Genomic DNA, 23,891 nt, shown 5'->3' with positions numbered 1-23,891 from the left:
CCTATCCACATTTGTCATTTGACATTTGGCTTTCAGATTAGTAAACAATTAAGTAGTAAAGGGATGATGCTATCTGAAATGGAACGAGACTTGTCAGCATGATATATATAGGCCATAAATAGATAAAATGGAGAATGCAGATAGTATGCAGTTAGATTCATTTTGAATGAGAGAACTCGTTTTAGTGCAAGCCATGAATTATATTTACGTGGGATTATGTACTGTAGGCCTAGCCTACAATGCAATGGGAGGCTATGAATCCAATACTTGTACGAGTGTTATGAGAGAAACCATTCTGTAGCTGGTTTCAGATATTCAGTGTCTCTGGTGTCTGGTGGGTTCTTAGATGTAATTTAGTGTTGGGAAACCAGTCTGACAAGTGATGAAAGGTACCAGAGACACTCCACAGAAACCGGGTGCAAAATCTGTCATGATGAAATTACGTACAGGTCAGCACATTGGTATAATAGCCTAGATTATCATAAATCATTCATTATTGAAAATATAAATCAATCATTTTCCATACAACTATTTTATGAGCTGCTGGCTATCAGCCCTGTAAGGTAAGCATGCATTCTGTGCATGCTCCTGAGAAAAGCTGAGTCTAAAGTACAGGTCATAGGTCAATCCAATGTGTTCTTTTTAAAGATGTTTATCCTTGTGTGTGTGAAATGGTACCCTAATCCCTACATAGTGCTCTACTTTTGAACCATATGGGCCATGATCAAAAGTAGTGCACTATATAGGGAATAGGTTGCCATTTCATTCAGACACAAACCCTGTGTGTGAAAAGCAATAATGAAAGCTAATGACTAACACAGTCAGGTAAGATCAGTTCATTCGGGTAGGGTTACATGGTTTTATTACGCAAGTTTGGACAAAATATCTGAGAGGGGCTTTCGCAACAAGAGTTTGATTTGAACTTTGTGATGGAGCCGCAGGTGACAGCTGAGAGCCAATAGCGTGCAAGGATCAAAGACCAGATTCTAGGTGAGTATCTGAACTGTTTTGAAACCTCCTTTGTGTTGCTTTTTCTGTTGTTGACAGAGCCTTCAGAAGAAATATATTCTCGTGTAGTTTTGAGTCTCATGAAAAGGGTTGTACAGCAAGAGCAAGAATGTAAGAGCTGCAATGCTGGGGTGAAACGTTTTTTTCAATGATAGAAAGTGAATCTATTAAATAAACCTTAAAAATACAATCTTAAATCCATTTGAAACTCTTTCCTGAATAGTCTTTTTAGGATCTTAAGTGACACATTTGGTGAAGGCCTGTCAAACTACGTTCCCACATTAGGCCACATAATGTCACTCAGGACTTTGTTATCACTAAAGTTCTAGAGCCTAATAACTTGCCATACGTCCCAAACCACCACCTCGTCCCTACCAACTCGCTCGGAGGCATGACCAAAATATGAGGGTGACTATGGAATGAGATCAGATTTGTTTTTTAAAATATATTAGCATACCTTATGGATGCCCGTACCACACGGTCACCGGCAATAATAATAATACTAGGTTAACAGGTCAATATTCTTGTTTCCTCACTGCTCTTTATTCTTTCGGCCACATGAACTGAGAGACTGGCCGATGAAAATCTGGAGAAACACATTCAATAAGGTTGATAAATAAGACCAAAAAAAACACAATGCTATAACTCTTATCAAATTTTTTATTTGAAATTCTCTTGTCGATTGCATTACACTTATAAAAGAATCAACATGAATTTCAAACTTACAAACACCTAAGTCTAAGACTTAAACCAGGCAGAGGAGTGGAGTTTATTTGGGAATCATTTTCAAATCGCTCTCCATTGGTCTCTAGAGAGTTGTGTTAAGGAGCCGTGATATTCACTGATAACAAAACTCTTGGTCAAGACTAGGCCTCCGGGGAGGATTGAGGTCACAGGGCCAAGACAGTTGGCCTGGCCCCAGATTTGTTTGTGTTGTCTTTCCAACAGGACAAGACAGCACAAACAGATCTGGTACCAGGGTATAAGACAATGGAATATGCACAGGCATGACCAAGTCCCCATGGTCTGATTCCTCTCCTGTGTTTGCTCTCATGTCCATATTGTGTGATGACATTGTGTGGGGTGGTATCACACTGGGAATCAAAGCTCTGAGAGAGAGAGAAGGAAGCTTATATCAATGGCTGATGATTCTGTTTGTGGATGTTATTGCAAAATGAGTTCAAATAATGAAATCTTAAGTTTGAAATGTGGATTTTATTTGACTCTAGTAGTCCTAATTTAGACCACTGAGGACACTGATTATAACACTCATGAAGACAAGTTGATTAGATTTTTGGTGGGGAAGTGGGTAGACATGGAAACAGACCACATACATACAGTATTTCCACTGTGTACAAACGCACACACCACATACAGTACATTCCAAACACATCTGGAGAAACTGTCTCTCTTTCAGTTTTTCTCTGTATGCTTAGAGACCGTCGACAACGCCGTGCTGCATGCTGAACTCCTGGAAGTCCCCAGGGATGGTATCTGTGTAGGTTAGAGGTCAGCGGTTAAGGGTCAAAGTCAAGTACTACCCAGAGTCAGTTAAATTAAGGATGCCACTTTGGTTGATGAATTTGACTAATTTGAGTTCAAAACAATTGTTACATTTTTTTTTTTTTATCCAGCACTGAGATGCAGTGCCTAATTCCGCTGCGACACTCAGGAGCAAATAGCTCGAATAAAGCATGCTGCTTACCATTGCAGCGGTACTTTAGGTTGGACCAGATTATGTTTTCCTGAGAGAAACAGAACACGCCCAGTCGGCCTCCTCTCATGGTGGTGTCGATGGTCACACCAGAGTCAGCCACCAGCTCTGTACCCTCATAGAAACGGGCCCTGTCCAAACACCCAACAGACATTAGCCATTGTTGTACACCATTGTGTATTAGATGTAGCGATGACATCACACACACTCTCTCTCTATATATATATTTTTCTCTCAGCTGTCTCACCTGATGTAGCCGACCTGGGGTCGGTGCTGCAGGTACCAACGGTAGGAAACCTTGTCCTTCCAGCCCACGTTCCTGGGGTCCTTCCACAGCAGACGCACCTGGTCGTTGGTGTCCCCTGTGTGCCACAGGGAGTTCCTCAGGTGCTCCCCTGGACCTGACTTAGACTTCACAGCCTGGGGACAGGGAGGGAGAGAGAGATGGAGAAAGGAGATAGCGAGGGAGAGAAGGTAATTAAGAAGTAAGTACAAAGAGACAAAGACAGATTTGCCTTAGGGTGGCTCTCCATCAGTGGAGGCTGCTGAGGGGAGGACGGCTCATAATAATGGCAGGAATGGAGCAAATTGAATGGCATGAAACACATGGATGTCATGATACCATTCCACCCATTCCGCTCCAGCCATTACTACAAGCCCGTCCTCCCCAATTAAGGTGCCACCAACCTCCTGTGCTCTCCATAGCACACGTGTGTGTTGAATTGTACAGAGCCACCCTAAATACAATCTATCTTTATTTTTTCGTACTTACTTCAAAAACACATACTCACACACAATCATACACACACACCTTGAGCTGGACGCCAGGCTCGGCCACTGCTCTGAAGGGTGTGGCCTGCCAGTAGTCTGCTCAAGACAGATTGTGTTTTGGGTGGCTCTCCATAGTACACGTGTGTGTGTGTGTGAATTGTACAATCAAGAGACACCCTAAACCAAATCTATCTTTGTCTTTTTGTACTTACTTCACACACACACACACACACACACACACACACCACACACACACACACACACACCCACACCCACACACACACACACACACACACACACACCCTTGAGCTGGATGCCAGGCTCAGCCACTGCTCTAAAGGGTGTGGCCTGCCAGTAGGTCTGCTCAGTCTGTTTCCACATGACCACGTAGAAGGAGGAGGAGTCCTGGTAGCCAAAGATGAAGCCTGCGTAGTCATCGTCAGTCACCGTGTTAACATGGAATGTCCCCTCAAAGTCCACCCCACTGAACGCAGTGTAACCTAGGGAGCAATACGCAACAAAAATGTTGCGATAAAATAGGATACGACTTGATACAATACCATATGAGATAACATGGTTCGATACTTGATAACGATTTGGAAGTCTTTCTTACCGACAGCAAGTCCAGGGTCACTGTTCATGGTCTGAACAATCTCCATTCCCTGTTTGAGAGGTTAAATGTCAGTCATGTTGACAAAGTCAAAGCATTTCTGCCATGTTGAACTTATTGTGTTGTAAGTCCATCCAGTAAATGACCATCTGACCTGATTAAGTACCACCCAGTTGGGGTCAATCTGGGCATCGCCCTCCGGGTCCAGCACCACCGTCTGATAGGCTCTGAAGTCTGTCAGAGTGACCTCAGCGTTCTCTGGACAGTTGTCTATCCTGTCTATCACCTTGTCCTGGTCAAAGTCTGACTCACACACATCTCCAACACCATCATCTGGGAGGAGAGAACACAAAGGCTTAGAAATGATCCCCAGTAAGGTTCTAAGCATAGACAATACACTGGTAGAGTGGAGAGTTACACTCTTATCCAGAGACAACATACAGGAGCTATTAGGGTTAAGTACCTTGCTCAAGGGCACATCGTCAGATTATTCACATAGTTGGCTCAGAGATTTGAACCAGCAACCTTTCGATTACTGGCCCAACACTCGTAACCACTAGGCTACCTGCCACAAATTGGTTGAATATCAATGGTCAATGGTGATGAATGATACAGTAGTAGACCAATTAAGCTAGAGTTCTTTTTTGCAGATGTCATTGTGAAGTAAGCATTTCACTGTTAGTCTACACCTGTTGTTTTACGAAGCATGTGACCAATAAAATGTCATTTGATAGAGAACCTTGTTAGTGCATAGGTGCTCACTTTCTTGTGTTTTACTTTCACTTAAAATGTAGTCTGATCCCATACTGTTGGTGTAGTCAACTCTTCTACAGTTGTCACACCTTTTACTGTCTGTTTGGCAGGACACAAACTAACACAGAGAGGTGTTGGCCAAAGCACAAACAGACTGGATCACCAGGCAATAGGTTTTAGGTGATGACTCAAGAATTCAGATTCAGAAAAGTGTTATTGTCCTGTTGCTAGGCAATTTGTTTGAAGCAGTAAAGTAAATTATTTGAAAGAAATATTAAAGACTGACTGTTCTCATCCAGCTGGTCGGGGTTGGGCACCAGTCTGCAGTTGTCGGGTCCCGGTGGCAGGAAGTCAGGGATGTTGTCGTTGTCATCGTCATCATCACACTCATCCCCCAGGCCGTCTTTGTCTGTGTCCAGCTGGGAGCTGTTGATCACGTTGGGACAGTTGTCCTTGGTGTCCTGGTGACCGTCGCCATCACTACAGACCAGGGGGTGACACACAGTTAGGAGGGACAGAAAAGATAGGGTCAGGTCATCACATGAATGGATTTAGCCTGAGTGTTGTCGACAGCAATGGAGTTGACATCATAAACAGATCTGGGACTCAGGCTAGTAGGGAATGGCTGGCAGTTAAGTAACATTGGACTGGCAACCTACTTTATCCACTGTACACTAAAATATACAGTAAAATAGGAATATTTGTCAAAATAAAGGGATATATTGACTACTGCAATCATGAATTGACTAAATCAATTCAATCATGAAGTGGATATTTTAAGAGCATACTTTTTCTCAAGTCAGATACTTTTAAAATATGTTTTTCTTGTACCTGTCTTGATTTGTGTCACAAGAATCCCCAACCAGGTCATGGTCAATGTCGGACTAAAATCAGAGCACAGATTTGTTAAAACACTTTTTGACCACTCAGTATAATATTTATCACAGGGTAGGACAGTTCAGTTGCTCCATATCCCATTTTATATCTGTAAACTGAACAGGTCTCAGAGCCCTAAAGGAGGCCTGTGGAAGCAGTCTGACCTGGTTAGGATTAGGGATATCAGGGCAGCTGTCACAGGCATCTCCCACTCCGTCTCCATCCCGGTCCAACTGGTCCCGGTTCACCACCCGCTGGCAGTTATCAAGGAAGTTCTTCAAGCCTGGAGACCAATTCAATTACAAAGTTTGAGTTTGTAAAGTTATCTGACCAATAGTATCCCACCACTCCGCAGAAATGTTGGTGAAATACATGAGTGCTTCAGCTTCAAGTGGACTCCTTTAGGAGCACTGCTTTGTGACATATGAACACCAGCGATGGCTGTTCTAGCCATTTCACATTTAGAACATGTGTGAATCTCTGTTGGATACATGCAAAAAGTGAACTTTAAGTGTGGCCCATGAGAAAATCATAAAACATGATTTGTATGATTTGAAGGCTTAACCACTGACGTTGAATCAATGCATTGGGATTTAAAAGCAAACTGCATGTGGTTGATTCTATTTCCATTGATATGCTGTTTCTAATAGTTCACTAGTTGTGCCACAAGGAGGCACTGTTGCATTTGGCATCTGAGTGAACCGTTGAAATATGGTAAGCCATGTGTGTGTCATTTCTCATTTATCTCCGGAAAGCAACAGTACTGTGGTTGTAGCATAAAGGTCAAGCCGTCTGTAGACAGGGTCTATAAAAAGAAACCCAGACAGTCATCTACATTATTAAAGAGTGAGGATGATAAAGGCATACTGTATGTTTCTGTTAACTTGAGAGGTGATTTTAGTAATGGGATCAGGGCAATTATGTATATAAACCCTGGATTGCTGATGCTATTCTATGTACTGGCCAGTGAGAGGCTTTGAAGCCACAGATCGGGCATATTGACACCCCGCAGAAGAAGCAATCCTCCATAGGAATGAATGGAACTCTACAGTATTTCAATTAAATGTGTCAAGGACAAAATTAATCTTTTAGTGGGGACAATAACATTAGAATTGTTGAATTTTTTTTAATAGATATTTTTCATGTTTAGCTCACATTATATAATTTAAAAGTATGCATTAAGGTGTCTGTAATATAATTAACGTAGAAATGAATGAATTCATTTCTATAGCTTCCAAAATAGCTTCCTTTTTTTACGCTAGTGGGGGAATGCCAAGATGGAGGTGCGGTGGCTTCAAAACAGCGCCCCCTGTCAATCATCTAGTACATAAATCATTGGGTCAGGGTAGTGTTGGTGCTTGGTGGTACTGTATGTTCAAGGATTCTAGACAAGCAGCTGTTGGAACATACTACTGTGACGGACTGTAGCTACGTGGTAGTGATATGTCGCTGTACGTACCATCTCCATCCATGTCATCATCGCAGGCGTCTCCTTTCCCATCACTGTCAGTGTCCCTCTGATCAGGGTTCTCCACTGTGCGACAGTTGTCACAGGCATCACCATGGCTGTCCTTGTCACTGTTCCTCTGGTCTACGTTAGGCTTCAGCCAGCAGTTATCCTGCACGGGAGAGGGGCGCAGAGGGAATAGGGTCAGTCTGTCCTATCTGGTGAAATCTCCTGTCTTAACCGGTGTCCTGTGTGAACTTAAGTATGCTTTTTTAAATTCTCCTCTCTCTCTCTTCTCTGCTCTCTTTCTCTTTCTGGCCTGTTGCACCCTCTACAACCACTGTGATGATTATTTTACCCTGCTGGTCATCTATGAATGTTTGAACATCTTGTAGAACGATCTGGCCTTAATGGCCATGTACTCTTATAATCTCCACCCAGCACAGTCAGAAGAGGACTGGCCACCCCTCAGAGCCTGCTTCCTCTCTAGGTTTCTTCCTAGGTTCCTGCCTTTCTAGGGAGTTTTTCCTAGCCACCGTGGTTCTACATCTGCATTGTGTGCTGTTTGGAGTTTTAGGCTGGGGTTCTAAATAAGCAGTTTGTGACATCTGCTGATGTAAAAAGGTCTTTATAAATACATTTTGTGTGTGTGTGTGTGTGTGTGTGTGTGTGTGTGTAAAGGTATACAGTCTACCTGTTCATTCAGAATACCGTCACCATCAGCGTCGGTGTCACAAGCGTCTCCTTGTCCGTCCTTGTCAGCATCCTCTTGGCCAGAGTTGGGAACGCGCATGCAGTTATCCTGAAAACAGACAGATTTATTTATTGACCGATTTATGGTTATCACTTTAACAGACACACCATAAAAAGAAGATGGAGGGAGGGGCAAAGGAACAGTTGAGAGAGCGATTACATGTGCTGTTTATCCCAGGATAGTTGTATTTGTTGTGTTGTCATGGTTACCTTTTTACAGAGCATATCCTTGCACTTGAGTTTCTCATCAGGGTATCCATCAATGTCTGTATCCTTTCCACATAGGTAGCCATTACCAGCCCAGCCAATCCCACACTGACAGGAGAAAGAAGAGAGAACACTTAAGAGGCAGTGCATGCGTGTGTGTTTTTGAGTGTGTGTGTTTGCGTGTGCGTTTTTGCGTGCGTGTATGTGTGCGTGTGTTTATGTGTGTGAGAGAGAGTTTTGTCAATGGAGGCCAGTTTGTGATCCATAGGACCCCACCTGACAGGTGATGGAGCCGTCTCTTTCTTGGAAACACTGGGCGTTGACGTCACAGGGGTTGGTCAAACTGTTACCACAGCTCCTCTCTGGCTTACAGCCCTTCACCTGGTCCCCTGTGTAGCCTGTCTTACAGCCCCCACAGACGTATGAACCCTACAGGGATAATGTAGGGTAATAGGCAATGAGAGACATAGGAATACATGTAGTACTTGTACCAGGCAGTAAGATATTTGGAAACCAGTTAACATTGTTCCCTCCTTGCATTATTGTTTAAATTGAACGATATTCCGTTTTTTATTCCAGGCTATCAGATACTAGCCTGGTGCCAGATCTGTTTGTACTTCAAGCAATTTCTGTTGTATGAAAATGAAGGTCAGGAGTTGGCTGAAGCGACAAACCGATCTAGTCGACCACCAGGCTATAAGACAGACAGACACTCAGGCCTTACCGCAGATTTATGACAGAGTAACACACTCAGGCCTTACCGCAGAGTTGTGACAGAGTAACACACTCAGGCCTTACCGCAGAGTTGTGACAGAGTAACACACTCAGGCCTTACCGCAGAGTTGTGACAGAGTAACACACTCAGGCCTTACCGCAGAGTTGTGACAGAGAGAGTTGGCGGTGCACTGTCCATTGTTGGGTTCTTTGCACTCGTCGATGTCATCACAGACCTAAGAGACCGTATAAAGTAGAAAACCGGAGATGATTATTATGATACATATCTTGAAAAGGTGTTCCATGATTAGTTATCCTAATAACAATGTCACCGGATGGGTAGGAGTACATTTCATTTAAATCAATCTTCTGGAATTGTCCATTGACTGAATTGAAACGTTCCTGTCGAAACGTTGGTGAATAAATTATTACAGCATACCTACTAGAGTGTGCAGCTTTTTCTTTTACCCAATTAAAATAGAGACCTTGACTGTATTTGGTGTTGTTGACTGACCTGGAGACCTTGACTGTATTTGGTGAGGCTGAATGACCTGGTGACCTTGACTGTATTTGGTGATGCTGAATGACCTGGTGACCTTGACTGTATTTAGTGATGTTGGTGATGCTGAATGACCTGGTGACCTTGACTGTATTTAGTGATGTTGGTGATGCTGAATGACCTGGTGACCTTGACTGTATTTAGTGATGTTGGTGATGCTGACTGACCTGGTGACCTTGACTGTATTTGGTGATGTTGGTTATGTTGACTGACCTGTTTGTTTGTCTGTGCGTAGACCACTCCCACCCCTTCAACAGCCAGACCAGAGTAGCCCAGAGGACAGGCGTCACAGCGAAACCCTGGAGCTGTGTTCACACACTTCACCCCGGGGAAGCATGGGTTAAATTGACACTGGAGAGAGAGAGACGGAAGAAGACGCTTGGTTAGTGTTTCAGAATTATTACAACCATATAAATACATACTGTAAACACACATGCACCTGAGCATAACATACACACCCTACCTCATCCACATCATCACAGCTGAAGCCGTCCCCTGTGTATCCATCAGGGCAGGGTCCACACTCAACCCCGTCCTCCGTCTCAATACACATGTCGCCGCGGAAACAAACGCCAGGGGCACACTTCTGCTTCATGACTTCGCTTCCACCCAGTCCTTCAAAGACACCCAGAGGAAATATATTTTTATGACACTCGTTTCCACAATACCAGTGGTTTCTCATGTATTAGTAATGAATGTGTTATAAGCGAACATACTTCAAACTAGTTTTATTACTAGGGCCCAGTGATTTTCCTCATGGTCAGGAAAAAGCTATTGGCCCAATCTATAAACAACATATAACAGAACTTTAATACATCATTTGTAATATAATGGTGATGGTGGATGTTCTTACCACAAGCCTGGCACTCAGAGATGGTGTTTCTGAGAAAAGATGTCTCTTTGACCTTTAGAAAGCAACATATACATGTTTTGAGTTTTTATGGACTCAGTGGGTCAGGAGGTACAGTTTATTAATAGCTCCCAGATGAGCTTGAGCACTTTAGTTACCTGCTGAATGAGGACATCCTTCAGCTCATTTATCACCTTGGTGAGATCAAGCATTTGATTGGACAGCTGCTTTGTGTTGACCCCTGCACGGGAGAGCAGCAAAGAACATTGGTCATACCAACAGACTTGAGGGGGTTCTTGTTTAACCTCAATCTACAGTAACTGTTGTTTTTGTGTGAATTGGAAAGTAGAGACAGAATATATATATAAGCATTCTATCACAATTTATTTGCTTCTTGAAAAACAGTTGGGCGATGTTCAAGAAAAAGCCTTTCCTCAAAATGTTTTTGTCTGTGTAAACTAGACAGTACTAGGGAACACACAGGAATAGGAGTTGGTTTATTTTTTGGTTTATTTTTTGTCATAAACTCTTACCCAGAGTCTGCACTGAGTCTCCTTGTTGGTGGCAGTTTTGAAGAGAAGCTACGTTCTCAAACGTGTCTCCCACCACTAGTTTCAGCTCCTCCAGCTCTTCCTGTTTATGTAGAAGTCCAACAACAGGGATGCATTAGTTGGAATCAGTGCTGAATGCTGATGGATGGTTTTGATTAGATTAGGACAAGGTGGTTACCACATTTGTTTCCTGGTTTACAGATTTTTACCTGCTGTAGCCAACTCAAATTTTGGATGGACAAGGATTTGGCCAAAGCAGAAACAGACTATCTGGCACCCAGGCTAGGGGGTTAGGGTTATTTGAATTTGGAAGGAGGCTCTAGGAGTAAATAAGTGACATCACTCATAGTTTCCCTGAGTACAAAGTCAACAAAAGCAATGGTTTGGGGAGTGTCTGGGTAGCTCTGGTCAAATGGCTTAAACGGAAACAGACTGACAACCAATCCTCGGTTGAAGGTTCTGTGATTTTTGTCTGGATCTATGAGTAAATAATAACTCTATTCCATATGATGCACTACATTTGAACTGCACCCAATTTGACAATGGTCTAAATAAGTGCCCTATAAAAGCAATAGGTTGCCATTTGAAACAAATCTAATAACATCACCTCTGCTTTGCCCTGCATGCTCTTCAGCTCCACCACACCGTAGCCTGCAGGCAGACCCTGAAACACGGAGGGGAGGTCCCGGACCGTCTCCACCAGCCTGCAGTCCAGGTGTAGCTCCACCCCCCCGGGTCCCTGCTGCATGCCCTTCAGGTGGAAAAGGAGGCGGTGGCGCTGACCGTCTGCCAGCTGGATGTTGTTGAAGGTCACGGAGCTCATCCTCCGATCACTCCTCAGGTAACGCAGCACGGCTGGGAGGGAGAGAGGGAGAGAGGGAGAGAGAGAGGGACAGCAAATGCGTCAATGAAATGAATACATGAATAATGTAGAAGCAGAGAGTGAAAATAATGATTTTTAAACACAAATTAAATTAAGAGAGAGAACTAAGACTCTTTTAACTGTTAGTCTACACCTGTTGTTTACGAAGCGTGACAATTAAAATGTTATTTAATTTGACATAGTACAGAAAAGTGCATTCAGCAAGACCAATGTATTATGCATCCCTCTCCCCTGAGGTGTTGTGCACCTCATTTCTTTGAGGGGCAATGGTGGCCAGAAATCGATATCTTTGAATTAATAATGAGTAAAAGAAACAATATATTCTATATTTTCAGTGTACAAGTGGATAAACCATCGGTTTCAATGGGCATGACGCCCTGCCTCACCTTCCTACCCCTTACCTCTGTTGAGTTTCCCCAGCACGGTGAACTCAAAGTACTTGCTGTTGTCCCGGGGGTTGTACAGGCCGAACACTGTGGTGCCAGTCTTGGGCTGCAGCTTGAAGGTGGTGAGGATGAAAGCCTCATTCACGCCCTGCTCCACTAAGCCGCCCTGCAGCAGGTCTGGCAGACAGTCCGGGGAATTGAGGAGATCATACACTACAGAGGAAAAAATTAAGTAAAATAACTGTAAAGGGAAATGTAAAGTAAAATAACTGTAAAGGGAAACATAAAGTAAAAATAAATGTAAAGGGAAACATAAAGTATAGTAAAATTACTATAAAAGGAAACATAAAGTAAAGTGAAATAGCTGTGAAGGGAAACATAAAATAGAGTAAAATAACTGTAAAAGGAAACATAAACGAAGTAAAATAAAGTAATCTTTGAGGGGAAATAAAGTAAAGTAACAAAGTAAAGTTCTGCTGCTCAGTACAGCGAGAATAAAGACACCTGAGTAGATGAATAGGATGGTCATTGAGCAAGGTGTTTTGGATGTATTGGGGGGAAAGCGTACATCAATACTTTATAGACTAAACTGGGCTGGAACATCACAGTGAGTTTGGCTAGCTGGGGAGAAATGTTACATTGCCTGCCCTGCAGTATCCACTTGACCACATTGACCTGAATGGTGAGGATTGCTGAGCTAGAGGTTTTAAAGTGCTGAGAAGATGCTGGTCGTCACGAGAGAGTAGGCTAGTTGTTGATGAGGCAGAATATGAGTTTGGGGTAAAACATTTTCCCTTTTATCAGAATGTATGGTATTTTGATCATTCTTGAGCTAGTAGTTTTGATGTCCCGAAACAATACTTTACGTCAGTAGACTAGGATGGGCTGGAAGATCAAGATCAGAATGAGTTTGTCTCGGTGCAAATAACGTAGTGGGTCTTTTGCTTGACCACTTTTACCGCACAAATATGGATAGACTGTACTGAGTGCTCAGGGAGTGGAATGTAGAAGCCACTGAAGAGTTTTGGTATTTGGTATTTTATTTGGATCCCCATTAGCTGTTGCAAAATCCGCAGCTACTCTTCCCGGGGTCCACACAAAACATGAAACATGACATAATACAAAACATTAATAGGCAAGAACACCTCAAGGACAGAACTACATCAATACAAATAAAAAATAAAAAAGGCACAGGTTGCCTATATATCAATACCAATACACACACACAAACTATCTAGGTCAAATAGTGGCGCAGCGGTCTAAGGCACTGCATCTCAGTGTAAGAGCCGTCACTACAGTCCCTCGTTAGAATCCAGGCTGTATCACATCTGGCCGTGAATGGGAGTCCCACAGGGCGGCGCACAATTGGCCCAGCATCGCCCGGGTTTGGCCGGTGTAGGCCGTCATTGTAAATAAGAATTTGTTCTTAACTGACTTGTCTAGTTAAATAAAGGTTAAATAAAATTAAATAAAAAAATAGGGGAGTGGCGTTGTGCCGTGAGGTGTTGCTTTATCTGTTTTTTGAAACCAGGTTTGCTGTTCATTTGAGCAAAATGAGATGGAATGGAGTTCCATGCAATAATGGCTCTATGTAATACTGTACGCTTTTTTGAATTTGTTCTGGATTTGGGGACTGTGAAAAGACCCCTGGTGGCATGTCTGGTAGGTGTGTGTGTCAGAGCTGTGTGTAAGTTGACTATGCAAAGAAATTGGGATTTTCAACACATTGTTTCTTATGAAAAGAAGAAGTGATGCAGTCAGTCTCTCCTCAACTCTTCGCCAAGAGAGACTACCATGCATAGTATTGGTATCAGCCCTCTGATTACAATGAAGAGTAAGACATGCCACTCTGTTCTGGGCCAGCTGCAGCTTAACTTGGTCTTTCCTTGCAGCACTCGACCACAGGACTGGACAATAATTAAGATAAGACAAAACTATAGCCTGCAGGACTTGCTTTTTGGAATGTGATGTCACAAAAGCAGAGCATCTCTTTATTACGGACAGACCTCTCCTCATCTTTACAACCATTGAATCTATATGTTTTGACCATGACAGTTTACAATCTAAGGTAACGCCAAGTAATTTATTATCCTCAACTTGTTCAACAGCAACACCATTCATTACCAGATTCAGCTGAGGTCTACTATTTCTACCAAATACAATGCTCTTAGTTTTAGAGTTTATTACTGGCCACCCATTACAAAACAGACTGCAACTCTTTGTTAAGGGTTTCATTGACTTCATTAGCTGTGGTTGCTGATGCGTGTGGTTGAATAATCAGCATACACGGACACACATGCTTTGTTTAATGCCAGTGGACGGTCATTGGTAAAAAAAAGAGTAGAGGGCCTAGATAGCTGCCCTGCGGTACACCACACTTTACATGTTTGACATTAGAGAAGCTTTGTGTCAGTGCAGTACATGTTGAGTGTCCTTTTCTATAAGCATGCTATTTCCAGAGAAATAGCGTTGTATTTGGTCAAACACAATTCTTTCCAACAGTTTGCTAAGAGCTGGCAGCAAGTTTATAGGTCTGCTGTTAGAACCAGTAAAGGCCGCTTTACCACTCTTGGGTAGCGGAATTGCTTTGGCTTCCCTCCACGCCTGATGACAAATACATTCCTCTAGGTTCAGATTAAATATATGACAGATAGGATTGGCTGGAGTGTCAGCTACCATCCTCAATAGCTTTCTATCTAAGTTGTCAATACCAGGAGGTTTGTCATTATTGATCGTTAACAATGATTTTTCTACCTCTCCCACACTAACTTTACAAAATTCAAACTTGCAATGCTTTTCTTTCAATATTAGTTTTTTATGCATGAATACGATGGCTCATTGTTCGTTGTTGGCATTTCCTTCCTAAGTTTGCCCCACTTTGCCAATGAAGTAATCATTAAAATAATTTGCAACATCAAATGGTTTTGTGATGAATAAGCTGAATTTGATAAAATATGGAGTTGAATTTGTCTTTCTGCCCATAATTTAATGTACTCAAGTTTTTTTCCATCATTCTTTATATCATTGATCTTGGCTTCATAATACAGTTTCTTATTTTTTGTTGTTGAGTTTAGTTTCATAATTTTTCAATTTGTAGTAAGTCAGCCAGTCAGATGTGCAGCCAGACTTAATAGCCACTCCTTTCGCCTCATCTCTTTCAACCATACAGTTGTTCATTTCCTCATTAATCCATGGAGCCTCAACAGTTCTAACAGTCAGTTTCATAACAGGTGCATGTTTGTCAATAATTGAAAGAAGCAATTTCATAAATTCATCAAGTGCAGAATCTGGATGCTCCTTATTAATCACATCAGACCAACAAATATTTTTTAACATCATCCACATAAGAGTCACAGCAAAATATTTTGTATGATCTCTTATACACTATTTTTGGCCCAGCTTTTGGAACTTTGGCCTTCCTGGGCATAGCCACAATATTGTGATCACTGCATCCAATGGGTACAGATACAACTTTAGAACAAAGTTCTACACTATTAGTTAAAAAGTGATCGATACATGTGGATAATCTTGTCCCTGTAGTGTTTGTAAACAACCTGGTAGGTTGATTAATAACCTGAACCAGATTACAGTCACTGGTTACATTGAGAAGCTTTCTCTTGAGTGGACAGTTAAGCTCAAGGTTACAATTATATTCCAATAAAGTCCCTCCGGGACACAGCAGGCCTCGGGAGGATGTGCCTTGAATCCCTCCCCGCCAGTCTGAGACCGTACATGAATACACAAGTGCCCTAGCAGCCGTCTACAAGGCACACTGTCATGAGGGCATTCACCAAATTGCTCCCAAATGCTTCCAGAAAATTGCTCTCATCTTCTCTCGTGTGTGTGTGTGTGTGTGTTTCCATCTGTGTCTGTCAGCTTCAGACATCTTTCTTATTTTCTCCTGCCTCTAGTCTTTCCTACCGTTCCCCCTGCCTGGCCTCAATCTGTTCCAGCTCACCAGGGAGCAGCACGGGTACTTTTAAAGGTGTGTGGTTAAACGTGACTGGAGCCTCCTTTTCATGCTGTTTCCTGCACTCAATCTCACCTTTACAAACACACTGAGGCCTGGTTTGTGAAAGGCTTCAGCATCACTATTGTCCCCGTCACCTGAGGAGGGAGGTTAGGCAAACACTAACAGATAGATCTCTGTATGGTTCAACGTGACTTGATCTGCAAACTGGGACTGGGGGTGCACCAATAAAACAGTCTAAACAAACCAACTCTTTTTCTATTCTCATCTGTCTGTTAAGACACACTATACACACTCTCTCTCTTCCATCTGTGTTTCAGACTCAGGGCCATGTGTGTGTCAGAATCTCCTCACAAAGTGCCATGAGAAAGGGTTAGATTTCACCCCCAGAGCCACCGCTTGTCCTCTCATGGTCCGTTAAGCTACACAAAACCAAATCCACCTCAAATTCACCTGAACAGCTCACATACAGTATGACACACGTGACATGATCTACCACATAAAGTCACATGAAGTCATAAAGTGACAATAAAATCACCTAGATGCAGTAGATAATAAACAACTGCATTATTGTTGTCTGATATGTATATTGTGCCTTAATGGGTAAATAATCCATTTAATTCCTGTATGGCTCAGTTGGTAGAGCGTGGTGCCAGGGTTGTGGGTTCGATTCCATACATGACTGTAAGTTGCTTTGGATAAAAGTGTCTGCAAAATGGTATATATTGTATTATTATAAGTCATAACAAAGTTTTACTGTAAACACAAGGCATATGATTGACAATTTACTCAATAAATTCAAACTTTTGTTTGTTTATAGTGAAACCTCATGCAATAATTGCCAATCATTTATATTTGTATGAACTGCTAGTGAGTCAAATGTTTACTATTTATCAACGGCAGCATCTGTGTGCAGTACAGCTGTGAATATATTTTGTAAAATAATATCTCTCACACTCAGTGACAGTTATGGCCTGTACCTCAGTGTAGATGTCATTTTAAAGGCCTGTGTGTTGTGGTGCTTTGTGTGTGTGTGTGTGTGTGTGTGTGTGTGTGTGTGTGTGTTTTCAGACTCCAATATTGCATGCAGACCATTAGTGATTATTCCCATGTGTGTGCTATAGCTGGTACTTTAAATCAGATCCAGATCCAGATCCCCCCCCCCCCCCCCCCCCCCCCCCCCCCTCTGAGTCACAGAGATACCAGTGAACCAAGTCAGCCAGTTCGGGCAGTACACTAAAAACACACACACACACACACACACACACACACACACACACACACACACACACACACACACACACACACACAATGAATACAGCGGTCACATCTCAGTCATCACCTCTTATTCTTCCTCAGTCTAAAGTCAGTACACAACATTCTTATGAAGCATGTCTTTTCAATCTTCTCAAAACACAGGACACAGAGGACTATTTATCAGAACATTTATTCTTACCCAACAGAGTATCAAATGTCATGTCTAGCCCTCTGTGTATATTGGCTTGAGTGTGAATGAATATGATATTCTCGTTTTACAAAGTAAAAAAACAACTGTACAATGGTGATTGCAATCTAAATAAGAGCAATATAGATTTTTGTGTTGACTGATTTTGTTATGTATGTGATATTCTCAAACACAGTGTCTGTTAGATCAATCATTACCTCAGAGCTTCATGGTTCTCGATTGTAATCCTCTGAGGTAGAGTGCTGAGAGCTTTAGTAGACTGATAAAAGGCATCTGAAGATGACATCACAGTCGGTCGGTATGTCAACTTAAACTGTATGTCTTTGGCTAAGATCAAATTGTTGAATTTTTTCTTTTAGCGGTTGTGTCCTGTGATTACAAAGCAATACCTTAAAAGTACTTTGTGGTGCAATTGCATGGTTTCAATAGACTTCAATGACCACATCAAGATCATATTGGCATCACATTCAGTAATAATTTAAGAAAGTCATTGTCAGCTACACTCACCTGAGCCCTGGGCTCCCACTTCAGAACACAGGTTCAAGATCAGCTGCGAAGCCACGATCAGCGTCGTCCACAGCCCCATTCTGTCCTCTCACTGTTCCCAGACCTGTTTCTCTGGAGTGACTGATCCTTATCAGGCAGAGTGGTGCTCTTGGTCCTCCTGTACTGTTTGTTGCCTGGGATGTGTGTGGTGTGTGTGTAGTGTGTGTGGCTCACAGTAGAGACAGAGGTGAGGCTAGGCTGTCCTAGTGAGGCACGGAACAGCTGCTGTCTGTGTGTGTGTGTGGCTGACTGGGAGAGGACAGGAGGCTGACTGAGGGAGGAGTAGGGCCGGAGATGGTTTAAGCTTTCTTCAGACAGCCACATGCAGAGGAGTGACCAAAACATTCTCCACCGTATTGGCTCCCATCTGTGTGTGTGTGTGTGTGTGTGTGTGTGTGTGTGTGTGTGTGTGTGCATGCAGGGGTACTTCCATGGTTCACGACCTCGTTATGGGCAGTGAACATTCCGTACTTACAGTAAGCCAGACTAAACAATGTGCAACTTTTTGATCTGTGCCACTCTTCAGACTTCAGAGAAAAAAACGTGTTAATAGTACAGCAGTAAAGTCAGACTCCTGGCAGTCAGGAGGCATTTTATTGGCACACACCTCCTCCTACCAAACACTGTTAGGGATTCTTTCAGGTTTTCAGGGGTTCAGATGTAACACCTTTCCCCTGCATCCCGGCTTCCTTTTAATCTACAGGCTTTTGACAGGAAATGAGCGATCTGAAACCCAAATCTGAAATCCGAAATTCATTTTTTCAGGAAAAAGGCAGCCCCGCCACTTGGTTTTGCTATAAAGCTCAGGAATGTGACTGTAGAAATGTAATGAGCTGCAGTACCAGTGAAAAGTTTGGACACACCTACTCATTCAAGGGTTTTTCGTCATTTTTACTATTTTCTACATTGTAGAATAAAAGTGAAGACATCCAAACTATGATATTACACATATGGAATCATGTAGTAACCAAAAAAGTGTTAAACGAATCAAAATATGTTATATTTAAGATTCTTAAAAGTAGACACCCTTTGCCTTGATGACAGCTTTGCACACTCTTGGCAGTGATTTCAAGTCTATGTAAATAGGCAGCAGTCTCTGTGTGCTAGTGATGGATATTTAATAGTCTGATGGCCTTGAGATAGAAGCTGTTTTTCAGTCTCTCGGTCCCAGCTTTGATGCACCTGTACTGACCTCGCCTTCTGGATGATAGTGGGGTGAAAAGGCAGTAGCTCGGGTGGTTGTTGTCCTTGATGATCTTTTTGGCCTTCCTGTGACATCGGGTGTTGTAGGTGGGCAGGTAGTTTGCCCCTGGTGATGCGTTGGGCAGACCGCACCACCCTCTGGAGAGCCTTGCAGTTTCGAGCGGTGCAGTTGCCGTACCAAGAGGTTATACAGCCCGACAGGATGCTCTCAATTGTGCATCTGTAAAGGTTTGTGAGGGTTTTAGGTGGCAAGCCAATGTTCTTCAGCCTCCTGAGGTTGAAGAGGCGCTGTTGCGCCTTCTTCACCACACTGTCTATGTGGACCATTTCAGTTTGTCAGTGATGTGTACGCTGAGGAACTTGAAGCTTTCAACCTTCTCCACTACGGTCCCACCGTTTCCTGAAGTCCACAATCATCTCCTTTGTTTTGTTGACGTTGAGTGAGAGGTTATTTTCCTGGCACCACACTCTCAGAGCCCTCACCTCCTCCCTGTAGGCTGTCTCGTCATTGTTGGTAATCAAGCCTACTACTGTTGTGTCGTCTGCAAACTTGATGATTGAATTGGAGGCGTGCTTGGCCACGCAGTCATGGGTGAACAGGGAGTACAGGAGGGGGCTGAGCACGCAGCCTTGTGGGGCCCCAGTGTTGAGGATCAGCGAAGTGAAGTTGTTGTTTCCAACCTTCACCACCTGGAGGCGGCCCGTCAGGATGTCCAGGATCCAGTTGCTTAGGGCGAGTTAGGGCGAGCTTAGGGCGAGTTTCAGACCCAGGTTGATGATGAGCTTGGACGGTACTATGGTGTTGAATGCTGAGGGCGAGCTTAGGGCGAGTTTCAGACCCAGGTTGATGATGAGCTTGGACGGTACTATGGTGTTGAATGCTGAGCTATAGTCAATGAACATCATTCTTACATAGGTATTCCTCTCATCCAGATGGGATAGGGCAGTGTGCAGTGTGATGGTGATTGCATCGTCTGTGGATCTATTGGGGAGGTAAGCAAATTGAAGTGGGTCTAGGGTGACAGGTAAGATATGATCATTGACTAGTCTCAAAGCACTTCATGATGACAGAAGTGAGTGCTACAGGGCGATAGTCATTTAGTTCAGTTACCTTTGCTTTCTTGGGTACAGGAACATGGTGGCCATCTTGAAGCATGTGGGGACAGCTGACTGGGATAGGGACTGATTGAATATGTCTGTAAACATCTGTGCATGCTCTGAGGATGCGTCTAGGGATGCCGCCTGGGCCGGCAGCCTTGCGATGTTTAACACCCTTAAATGTCTTACTCAAGTTGGCCACGGAGAAGGAGAGCCCACAGTCCTCAGAGCGGGCAAAGAAGGTATTTAGCTTGTCCGGAAGCAAGACGTCGGTGTCCACGACGTGACTGGTATTCCTTTTGTAGTTCATGATTGTCTGTAGACCCTGCCACATATGTCTTGTGTATGAGCCGTTGAGTTGCGTCTCCACTTTGTCTCTATACTGACATTTTGCCTGTTTGATTGCCTTGCGGAGGGAATAACTACACTGTTTGTATTCTGCCATATTCCCAGTCACCTTGCCATGGATAAATGCGGTGGTTCGTGCTTTCAGTTTTGCGTGAATAGTGTCATCTATCCACGGTTCCTGGTTAGGGTATGTTTTAATAGTCATAGTGGGTACATAATCTCCTATACAGTTTCTGATAAACTCATTCACCGTATCAGTGTATTCGTCAATATTATTCTCTGAAGCTACCCGGAACGTATCCCAGTCCACGTGATCAAAACAAACTTGAAGCGTGGATTCCGATTGGTCAGACCAGCATTGAATAGTCCGTATCACGGGTACATCCTGTTTGAGTTTCTGCCGATAGAAAGGCAGGAGCAAAATGGAGTCGTGGTCAGATTTGCCGAAAGGAGGGTGGGAGAAGGCCTTGTAGGCATCACGGAAGTTGGAGTAACAGTGGTTGAGTGTATTAGCAGCGCGAGTACTACAGTCGATATGTTGATAGAACTTCGGCAGCCTTTTCCTCAAATTTGCTAGAAAGATGTCGGCATCGAGTAATTGTCTCTGGCCCCCTCCCAGTTAGGGGGAGTGATGAGCTCTACAGCAGAGTCTCACAACTCAATCGCTGGTTGAAAACTGTTTTCTGCCCCTATCAAAAGATAGAATTTGTAGATAATTGGCCCTCTTTCTGGGACTCACCCACAAACAGGACCAAGCCTGGCCTGTTGAGGAGTGACGGACTCCATCCTAGCTAGAGGGGTGCTCTCATCTTATCTACGAACATAGACAGGGCTCTAACTCCCCTAGCTCCACAATGAAATAGGGTGCAGGCCAGGCAGCAAGCTGTTAGCCAGCCTGCCAGCTTAGTGGAGTCTGCCACTACCACAGTCAGTGTAGTCAGCTCAGCTATCCCCATTGAGACCATGTCTGTGCCTCGACCTAGGTTGGGCAAAACTAAAGTTGGCGGTGTTCGCCTTAGCAATCTCACTGGAATAAAGACCTCCTCCATTCCTGCCATTATTGAAAGAGATTGTGATACCTCACATCTCAAAATAGGGCTACTTAATGTTAGATCCCTCACTTCCAAGGCAGTTATAGTCAATGAACTAATCACTGATCATAATCTTGATGTGATTGGCCTGACTGAAACATGGCTTAAGCCTGATGAATTTACTGTGTTAAATGAGGCCTCACTTCCTGGTTACACTAGTGACCATAGGTGTTGCTAACATTTACGATAGCAAATTTCAATTTACAAAAAAAGAAAAGACTGTGTTTTTCGTCTTTTGAGCTTCTAGTCATGAAATATATGCAGCCTACTCAATCACTTTTTATAGCTACTGTTTACAGGCCTCCTGGGCCACATACAGTGTTCCTCACTGAGTTCCCTGAATTCCTATCGGACCTTGTAGTCATAGCAGATAATATCACAACAATATCACAACAAATAATCTGCTCAGACCCCAACCAAGGATCATCAAAAGTCGTGTTATAAATTCTCAGACAACCCAAAGATTCCTTGATGCCCTTCCAGACTCCCTCTGCCTACCCAAGGACATCAGAGGACAAAAATCAGTTAACCACCTGAGGAACTCAATTTAACCTTGCGCAATACCCTAGATGCAGTCGCACCCCTAAAAAACAAACATTTGTCATAAGAAACTAGCTCCCTAGTATACAGAAAATACCCGAGCTCTGAAGCAAGCTTCCAGAAAATTGGAACAGAAATGGCGCCACACCAAACTGGAAGTCTTCCGACTAGCTTGGAAAGACAGTACCGTGCAGTATCAAAGAGCCCTCACTGCTGCTCGATCATCCTATTTTTCCAACTTAATTGAGGAAAATAAGAACAAACCTCAATTTATTTTTGATTCTGTCGCAAAGCTAACTAAAAAGCAGCATTCCCCAAGAGAGGATGGCTTTCACTTCAGCAGTAATACATTCATGAACTTCTTTGAGGAAAAGATGATGATCATTAGAAAGCAAATTACGGACTCCTCTTTAAATCTGCGTATTCCTCCAAAGCTCAGTTGTCCTGAGTCTGCACAACTCTGCCAGGACCTAGGATCAAGGGAGACACTCAAGTGTTTTAGTACTATATGTCTTGACACAATGATGAAAATAATCATGGCCTCTAAACCTTCAAGCTGCATACTGGACCCTATTCCAACTAAACTACTGAAAGAGCTGCTTCCTGTGCTTGGCCCTCCTATGTTGAACATAATAAATGGCTCTCTATCCACCGGATGTGTACCAAACTCACTAAAAGTGTCAGTAATAAAGCCTCTCTTGAAAAAGCCAAACCTTGACCCAGTAAATATAAAAAACTATAGGCCTATATCGAATCTCCCATTCCTCTCAATTTTTTTTGATAAAGCTCTTGCGCAGCAACTCACTGCCTTCCTGAAGACAAACAATGTGTACGAAATGCTTCAGTCTGGTTTTAGACCCCATCATAGCACTGAGACTGCAGTTGTGAAGGTGGTAAATGACCTTTTAACCTCTTAGGGCTAGGGGGCAGTATTTACACCGCCGGATAAAAAACGTACCCGATTTAATCTGGTTACTACTCCTACCCAGTAACTAGAATATGCATATACTTCTTTGATATGGATAGAAAACACCCTAAAGTTTCTAAAACTGTTTGAATGGTGTCTGTGAGTATAACAGAACTCATATGACAGGCAAAAACCTGAGAGATTCCTTTACAGGAAGTGGCCTGTCTGACCATTTATTGGCTTTCTTTGACATCTCTTTCCAAAACAAAGGATCTCTGCGGTAACGTGACACTTCCCACGGCTCCCATAGGCTCTCAGAGCCCGGGAAAAAGCTGAATGTCGTCATTCCAGCCCCAGGCTGAAACACATTATCGCCTTTGTCAAGTGGCCGATCAGTGGACAGTGGGCTTAGGCGCGTGCACTGGTCGCCCCCGTCTTTCTTTTTTTCCCTCTATTTACCGAAACGCAGATTCCCGGTCGGAATATTATCGCTTTTTTACGAGATAAATTGCATAAAAAATTATTTTAAACAGCGGTTGACATGCTACGAAGTACGGTAATGGAATATTTAGAATTTTTTTGTCACGAAATGCGCCATGCTCGTAACCCTGATTTACCATTTCGGATAGTGTCTAGAACGC

General features: G+C 43.2%; 1 protein-coding gene across 1 annotated transcript; it reads right to left on the bottom strand.

The window, feature by feature from the left end:
- Positions 1-1,654: 1,654 nt before the first annotated feature.
- LOC106568354 (thrombospondin-4-B) lies at positions 1,655-18,383 on the bottom strand. Its single transcript, XM_082960517.1, has 22 exons — positions 18,025-18,383; positions 12,098-12,295; positions 11,421-11,668; positions 10,796-10,895; positions 10,421-10,503; positions 10,266-10,317; positions 9,876-10,027; positions 9,626-9,763; positions 9,012-9,089; positions 8,416-8,568; positions 8,143-8,247; positions 7,874-7,981; positions 7,192-7,351; positions 5,897-6,015; positions 5,688-5,740; positions 5,143-5,336; positions 4,258-4,436; positions 4,107-4,155; positions 3,788-3,993; positions 2,970-3,133; positions 2,714-2,853; positions 1,655-2,502 (listed from the first exon to the last, which is right to left on the bottom strand). Exons 1-22 carry the CDS (start codon positions 18,101-18,103, stop codon positions 2,441-2,443), a joined length of 2,820 nt encoding a protein of 939 aa, XP_082816643.1. The 5' UTR covers positions 18,104-18,383; the 3' UTR covers positions 1,655-2,440.
- Positions 18,384-23,891: the final 5,508 nt, after the last annotated feature.

The sequence above is a fragment of the Salmo salar genome, chromosome 13 (genome assembly GCF_965601325.2).
Source record: "Salmo salar chromosome 13, fSalSal1, whole genome shotgun sequence".
Taxonomy (NCBI): Eukaryota; Metazoa; Chordata; class Actinopteri; order Salmoniformes; family Salmonidae; genus Salmo; species Salmo salar.
The sequence above is the reverse complement of the archived record's forward strand: the minus strand, read 5'-3'. Positions and strand labels throughout refer to the sequence as shown.